Raw genomic sequence first — 8,477 nt, 5'->3', positions numbered from 1 at the left:
GGGTTCGTAGAACAGGATCCAGGTTACTTGAACCAACCGGGAATAATTCATGGATACATCGTGACTTCCGCTAATATATTCAGACGAAACAGAAGGGGCAGTAAAATGCACTTAAAAAGAGGTTTGTCTTATTAGTACAACCTAGTACTTATACCCAATACTGATCTGAAGCCCCCAGGTCACATGACATGGAAGCTACACACAAAACAAATCACATCACGCAGAAAAGGAAGGGCAGTAAAATGCAATATAAAGCATCCCACCAACATGTAGGTCACCTAAAATAAGCTATTGGGTGGCTATTATTAAAATAGAGATACTGGAGAAATGCAGTAAAAGGACTCCTCTTGTACTGTCTTAGTCACAAGTTAAAACTTACATGACAACTATTGGGAAAAGAAAAGATCAATTTGGTATTAGAAAACTTATATAAAATGTGAGGTGGTTATGTGCAATAAAAAGCTGTGAAGATTTATTGCATTAACATTTGCCTAAAATTCTTGAAATACAGGGGGGAAAAAAACAAGCGTGTACACGGTTTTGAGTTTTATTACCTTAAAACATGAAAATCAAATATTTAGGGGAAGCCTGTCTTCAGTAACATGAACAGAAAAAAATATATTTCAAAGAACAAACAGAGCTGCACACGGGTGTATAAAACATAATGCTGTGAAGTCCAAACAGCATAGTTTTATTGCTCAGCTTTCTGCAAGGGTACAAGAAATGTGTTATTTTGCGTCTTTATTGTCCGTATGTACAGGTGTCAGTTACAAGCTCACAGAGCAGCTGATGTGAAAAACTATGAACACGTATACTGAAATAATAAATACAAAAAAAATCAGGAGAAGATTTGATTTTCAAAAAAAGGAAATTAAAGAATTCAACCATGGTTCAGGTTTTTTTTTTTTTGTAAAAAAAAAAAAGGAATATCGTTTCTTTCTTTTTTTTTTACTTAATAAAAAGTCATTTACACAGGCAAAATTTAACATAAAATTTAAGAGTGTAGGGAAAGAGAGTTTGCTGAACATGAAACAACCGTTTTTAAAAGACGAAGATGCCACAACTGATGATGTTGCATCACTTTGACGGGTCGGCTGCTGAAGCGGGGCTGTGGAGAGTGATTCTGCTGTGGAAACCTGGAAGCCCTCAATCCCCAAAAACCTTTGCACTGAAGACTGAACCAGCCAGAAAACGTGGTGCTGACAAAAAGGAACAAAGCTCAGAAGTGGACCGTGTACACTGGACAGACAGACACGTGTGCCATACTCAGAATGCGCGCGCGTGTGTGTGTGTGTATAAATGTATCTACATAGAAAGCAGTCCATTAACTATTTGGTAAATAGAAGGAAGTGTCTGATTATAACTTGGAGTTCAAGTATGCATAACATGTGCACATAAAAACTGTAATGCATTTATTTGTATTCTGAGTTAAAGGTAAAATCATTATTTCTCTGTACAGACAACAAACTGGATGGATTTTCTCGTCTCATGACGACAAATTTAAAAGACCCAGATCCAGAAAGGTTCATGGTTGCAAGGCAGTAAACATACACAGTTTGAAAAAGAAAAAAGAAAAGTTTTCCAATAGTAATAATTATGCAAATAAATAGGCTTCATCTTTTGAAGATGCATTCATGCAGAGTTTTGGATGAGAACAGATGCTCCACAAACAGCATTCAGCCCATTTCCTTTGTTTTTAAAAAGTCATGTTGCAAACAGACGGCTTTAAATATGAAACATTATCATCCTCTGTGCTGTTTGGTATTTAGTGAAAAAACAAACATCCTGATTAGTATCGTCTTTGCCTCCTATGAATGGATGAGCAGTACAAAATACAAAATTAAAAGTGACTAACCAGAAAAAAGATCACACGAAAACTGCTTAATTTTACAGCGTGAGCATGAGTGAAATATAGAAACCGCTTTCACCCCCTCCTTACATCCTAGCCTAACACCCCCCACCCACAAGAAACACACACAAATATAAAGCAAATATGATAAAAAGGAACAACTTCACCTGAGAATGCAAAGAGGTCTCTGACAGACGTCAACATGCTCGCATTTACTGTACACTGAACAGAAAGAACAAGCGACAATATACAAAATAGCTATGTATTTGTACATATATACTCAAAAAAATTACATGTGTATAGATATGTTTGACTTCTAGATTTCTAATGAAGGTGTATAGCGAGTGAAACATGATGTATGACAGTTATCTAAGGTGAAGAAAGCACTCCTGCCATCACTGCTGGGTTTGTAAAGTGCTCGATATATTCAGAGAAGAGAAAGACAAACATTTACGCTGATGATGTGACGGACAAGCCTGGCTCCCTGGTCATGTGATCTGGTTTTGGATTATAAACCGCGCCTACTTATTACTGCTCAAGCTAAAATGTTCAGATGAGAGAAAAAGGAACACAAACCAGGCTCAAGTAATCAAATTCAGAATACGGCAAAACAGATTTGAACACACGTGCGGAACGACAAATGCACACACGTTGACGAGCGCTGCAGCGACACTGCAGTGATCCAGACGGAGGGAAAAAAAAAAGAAGAAAAAAATGCACACCTTCTTCTTCACCAGAGTCACTCCCTCTTTTTGTTCAACAACACACTACAAGCTCACACACAAAACATCACACCTTCATCTGAGTCAGAGATCCATGTTACCCATCATACGGTTTTATACCGAAGGCTGGTATGAAAACTGGACTGATTTACGAAATTATGAATCTAAACCTGTAACTTTTCCAAAAATGGGACACATTTTTAAAATTAAATCCCTCAAATATAAAAGCATTAAACTGAGGTAGGATGAATTTCTCCGGCAAGATGAAGCTCACCAGCGATGTGGTGGTGAGATGAAGAGTTGGAGGGTGTACTGGTTTGAGGTTATAATGGCTACCATGGGCAAGATATGGCTACCTGCAGAGTGTAATTTAAATTCAGTAGCATGACAAGGAGCAATTCATTAGAAAGAAAAAAGATAGTGACTTGCTATTTAAAAAGCCTGGGAGGATTGATGAGTAAGATGTTGAGCTGTGAGCTGATTATCAGCCTCCACTATGAGATGACCAGGCAGCACGTCTTTCCACTGTTTCTCATGACCGCAAAAGGGAAAAAAAAAAAGCAGTGGGCCACTCACACTGATGCTACAAACAGAAACTGGACTCTTGTCGGCGTTTCACCGTTCGTCTCATGAGCTGCACCATGACAAAACAGAGTGATGCGGGACGACTCTCTAGCAGCTCTTTACACACAATGAGGAGGGAAGATTTGAGGACAGCGGTGAGAAAAGAGGAAGACTGCAGGCTGGTCTGACGGTAACGGTCCGAGAGTCCTGCACACTTACACACGTGCGCATGTGCGCACACCCACTCGCTCACTCACACACATACACACGCGCTTCGATGTGTCTCTCATTCCACGGCGAAACCACAGGTCTCCTCGATTGCCGTCAGCAGCTTGTCGTACAGCTTGTCGTAGCTCTCATAGGGCGGAATGTCGATCCGATTAAAACTGGAGAGAGGGTGTGTGTGTGAATAAAAGGAAACACAGGTGAACAACATCAGTGATGGTTAGGTTCCACCTTTGTGGTGTTATTTTCTGAGCCATTGTGTATGTCGTTAGTAGAACATGTCATAAAGGCTACAAAGAGCAACTGACCAGGTGTGAGCTTTGGGCAGGTTGTTGGTGTTGGCGTCGATCTGATGAATAGTGAAGAGTCTGGGGCCTGCAGCACCTGGAGGGAACACACACACACACACACACACACACACACACACACACACACACACACACACACACACACAAAACTCATCAGCTGCAGATCAGCATCTAGTTTACTGTTCCAGGTTTGTCAGAGGTATTTTATCTCATGTTAATGTCCTGTCCATGCGCAGGCTAGTCAACACAGACCATCTCATTCTGGAACATACAACACTACATCTGATAAATTAGAAATGCTATCAATCATGTCACGGTGCCTCAGAGAAGCTGCTGCTAACTAACTTGGTAGTTTCAGTTTTCCACCCAGCAGAAGCTCCAGGAAAGCCTGTGTGAGGACAGTAATGTACCCTGTAAAGCCTTGAAGCCCTGCAGTGGGACTCTGGAGGAGCCGGTGACAAACTGCAGTAGTCGGGCCCTCCTCTCCTCGTCAAACGACTCCACTGCTTTCCAAAACCACTTGACGATGTTGCTGTCGGGGGTGCAGTGCTTCAGACGGGTGTTGGACTTCCAGTCAGAGATGTCGATCTTTCCCAGGCCGCACACAATCAGCTGGAGGAGAAGATGATGACGGATGGTGAGGTTTTGCAAAATGGAGTTAAGATGTTTTTGAAAGCTGAGATCATGATTGGATCACTTTGGTTCTCTTGTACCTCAAGTTCCTTCTCGTCAAAGGATTTCAGCAGGTGCTGTGGGATAACCTCGTTGAAGCCTTTCTGAAGGGCCAGAAACTGAGCCTCGATGCCATGAAGGAACCGCCAGTTCACATACAACCTGCAGACAAAAAGAAGGTCGTCAGCCTCAGATGATGGCAGGGGGACGATGTCTGAAGTCAAACCACATCCTGGCACATTTTCATTCGTTGGGTTGTTTATCGCGCGTTCCTCTTTGTACCTGACATACTCCTTCTTGGTGTCCTCTGAGACAGGGATACTCTTTCCGTTGGGTTTGAGCTCATGTTGGATGATTTCTCCGTAGGCATTGTGCTCTACACAGAAGGTGTGGTCCAGGACGCCGGTGATGTCATTGTCCCTGAGGCAGAGTAAATGATATCAGCACTCAGATTACACAAAAATGATCTTGTCTTGTTCTTAATATTTTGGGATGCGTTTGTCATCCTCAGCCCTCTCATGATCAGTGGAAATAATCACATAAAAGCAGAGTAAAGCAGCAAAAGTAAAACTTTTATGTGCTTTCAAGATAAAAGTGGCACAATGTCCACGTCTAAAACCACTTAACCTTCAAATATCTCCCTGAACTAGGGAGGACTTTTCAAAGCAATGCATTCAGGTTAATGGACAGCAGAGGGCGCCACAAACATTTCTTTCAGTTCAACTGTGTGCATATATATTTAACTTATGTTCATCTCAACAATGTGAGATCTGTGCACCTGTCAAACTCAGCACCAGATTAAAGTGACGCACATCACACGTCTCTCTGGTGCATTTCAGTCACAGAGATTATTCGTCAGCTTTGTTGGCTTCACGTTGTTCACCCGGAGCTTGAGACGTGGTTGTTATTGGAAGCTGTTGTTAATACACACTCCGTCACACACGTGAGGATTTGTATCCATGTTGGGAATACAGGGAGCTAATCCGGGTGCATTTGGAAGAAGCACAGCAATGGTCCGTTTTACTGATAGAACAGTTTATATTCAGTGAAAAACAAGTACATTTTCAGCTTTTTGTTAAACTGTTAGTTCAGTCTTGTTCATCTGGTTGCTTCAGGGAAATCATAAGGACAAATTTTCCTACTAGACTAGTAGTTGTCACACCTTTATGATACGAATGCATCCAAATATACATTTTGGGAGAAATTTTTAACAGGTTTCTACATTCAAGAATCACAAAACTGTAATTCTAACTAATTTTACAAGTGCCTGGATGGAGTGAGCTGAATAACACTGGCGAGAGGAGTGATGGTTCTGAAACTGTTGGAACAACTAATGAGCAGACGTTCAGCTTCAAAAATCACATAAAATCCCTCCTTAATCTCTTCCCCTTCTCCGTGCAGTTGGTTTGTCTTCATGTTTTCAATATCTGAATTTATTTGTGGCCATACAAACATTAACAGCTGCCTCCATTTCCAGTTATTTTTCCATTTTAAAATGGCTAAAATCTTGTTAAATTGTAGAGCTGTGGAGCATAGATCTGTGCAGGCCTGGTCTCCCAGTGTTTAAACACATACCAGCACACAGCAGGGGGGAACCCTGGTTACATCCCTGTTCCCCAGGTTGAGCTGGGTTGGAACACTAGCATAGAACATTGAGAAGTAAAAGTCTTACAGGATCCAGACGAGGCTGTTGTGCAGGTCAGGGTCCACAGACTCCATGTCATCCAGCGTGATCGGTTTTCCCAGCAGCTGTTTGTAGAAGGGCAGGGTGAAGCCTCCATCGATGTAGTGGCCGTGGAACACTGCCATGCCCATGATACGACCCACAAAGTGGAAGTATGACAGGTGCTCCTGCAAATTCAGCAGTAGGTTCATTACAAAATGATGAGCTGTTATAGCACATTCATTTTTCCAGGCTGAGGTTTATCTCTGTGCTCTACAGCTGGGCAACATCAAATGTAATCATTTGCACGAGTCTTGTTCTCTTGATTTCAAAACATTCCAACAGACAAAGTTAATTCCTCTTTCTGTCTTTAAATCAGGTGATTAGCAGAATGAACCGGTGGAACCTACAGGGTTGACAGCAGAGTCAGGGTTAATCTGTAGAGTGTAGATGTCATCTCTGGAATACTGGAACAGGCCGTAGTAGGGGTTCAGCATCTCATGGGACAGGAGATATAACCACTCCCTAACACACACACACACACACACACACACACGTTATTATAATGTTTGGTGACATTTCTTATACAAAACAAAACTGGACAATTATGACAGATTAATACCTTGCTACACCGCCATAATCCAGTCCCTCTTCTCCTCTGAATTTGATCATCAGTCTTTTCCAGAGATCCTTTGGACGCATTTTCATCACCTGTCGGTACGACTCCTACAGTTCAAAACACAGACACGGCAACTTTAATTTTATGTACAAGAGACGGAACATGAGAACAGAGGCAACAATATTAACTGCTGTTGTGTGTGTGTATTTGTACAGTACAAGCGTATAGGAAGAAGAGGAACTTGGAGAGACTGCTGTAGGAGGAATAAACTACGTGGTCCGTCCAGCTGTGTTTGCAGGGTCGCTGCACTTTGCTAAGTTCATGTTGGGGGAAGTATTTGGTTTCTATTATGCAACATATGACAGAAGTAATATAAGTAATGTGTTCACGGGAGATTCACAATAGACACAATAGCTTGTTTCTGGACAAAAATGTTAACAATTTCTAAAACATCCTATCGGCACATGTACCAAGGAACACTAAACGCCGTTTTTCTTTTGCAGACAAAAATACAATAACAGATTAAATCCATTAAATGCATATTCAAGTTTTTGTCAAATATTATACATTTGACACCTTTTTGCTGCTGGACAGAAGATGTCTTCTTGTCATCACCCTTGTGTGATGGTTTTCCAAAAATCTTGATGTCAAAAACCGTGGCTCTAAAAATCTGATTCTCAGTTTTTTTGTTTTTTTTTTAAAAAGCTCTATCATGATGCGACATTCAACGGTAGGAACAAGAAAAAAAAAACATGTTAATGACATGTAATGTTAATTATTCACCTTATTATCTAATTTTAGATGTGTGGGGCCCTCCTTGAGCACATACAGACAAGATGGCCTGAGATGAAGCAGCTGGTAATGGTAATAATGCTAACCAGGAACACATTCACAAGACAGTGGTGAGAAGCAGGATTTCTACAGTAGAAATCAAACCCAGCTCGACCGGCACCGGGCCAGGTCTGGGTTTTGCATTTGTAGTTTTGGGGCTGACTCAGGAATAAAATACTAGAAACATTACGTAAGGGATAATGCCCGATAACCAAGACCAGGAATTAATGGACAGGCCTGGCACGTTGGATGTCTGCCTCCACGGAGGCCATAAACTCCTGATTATGGACACCTCGAGGGGCATTATCTCACTTATACCATGGTCACTTGCCAGGGAAGAATATAATAAGATCATTGATTTATTTTTTCATGCGATTTGTAATCAAAAGCCGTTTCACAAGCAGTAACTCAATCTCCATTCTCTCCATACCGAAGAGAAAGTTCATCCATCAAGTTGTGAGGCAATGAAAACCTTCACTACTTCAGTAAATATTACAGAGCTGTGAATCTGCAATGACCAGTAAAGCTAACGCTAATAAAATTGCGTACGGTTAACAAATAGTAAATACAATTTACCAGTATATTGAACAACTAGCTTGGCTTGTTTACCAGACATCACCGTTGTACCCAAACCAATATCGAGCGGTTCACAAACATATCAGGATCCATGTGTGCTGTCCACCGCAGGCTGAGGTGGACTCGATGAGTAAATGAGACGTGAGACAATCAGAAGCAACTCGTCAGTAAATTCAGAGGGTCAGTGAAAGCCATCCTGTGGCGTTGTTCAGAGGACCAACTACTCTGTAGGTCCATATAGCAGGAATTAGTAGACACCCAGCAGCCAATCAGATAAGAGTATTCACCATGGTATGATAAACAAATGTTTCTGTTAAACATGTTTAAAAAATTAAAAATTCCAATGAGTTGGCCTCTCTAGACTGTACCTCTTCCCCAGTTCTATTTAGACAAATAGTGACTGTGTTTCCTTTTTTCGATTACATAAGAAACAACTCTCAGTGGAGTG

The 8,477-nt window shown here is 41.2% G+C and overlaps 1 protein-coding gene across 2 annotated transcripts in view; it reads right to left on the bottom strand.

The window, feature by feature from the left end:
• Window positions 1-670: 670 nt before the first annotated feature.
• The window catches only part of LOC147257292 (E3 ubiquitin-protein ligase SMURF2-like), a 64,466-nt gene continuing 56,659 nt past the window's right edge, over window positions 671-8,477 (bottom strand). For both annotated transcript variants that reach the window (XM_086211099.1, XM_086211100.1), the window contains exons 13-20: window positions 6,626-6,729; window positions 6,414-6,528; window positions 6,013-6,191; window positions 4,623-4,760; window positions 4,382-4,502; window positions 4,079-4,280; window positions 3,669-3,744; window positions 671-3,521 (exon numbers count right to left, since the gene is read on the bottom strand). In XM_086211099.1, the coding sequence (XP_086067225.1) occupies window positions 3,422-3,521; window positions 3,669-3,744; window positions 4,079-4,280; window positions 4,382-4,502; window positions 4,623-4,760; window positions 6,013-6,191; window positions 6,414-6,528; window positions 6,626-6,729 (1,035 nt within the window). In that variant the 3' untranslated portion in view covers window positions 671-3,421. The remainder of the gene's footprint in view (window positions 3,522-3,668; window positions 3,745-4,078; window positions 4,281-4,381; window positions 4,503-4,622; window positions 4,761-6,012; window positions 6,192-6,413; window positions 6,529-6,625; window positions 6,730-8,477) is intronic.

Source organism: Aulostomus chinensis, chromosome 8 (assembly GCF_037954235.1).
Source record: "Aulostomus chinensis isolate RoL2024-O1b breed Wild chromosome 8, RoL_Achi_v1.0, whole genome shotgun sequence".
NCBI classification, from domain to species: domain Eukaryota; kingdom Metazoa; phylum Chordata; class Actinopteri; order Syngnathiformes; family Aulostomidae; genus Aulostomus; species Aulostomus chinensis.
This window is presented reverse-complemented; position numbering and strand designations above follow the sequence as displayed.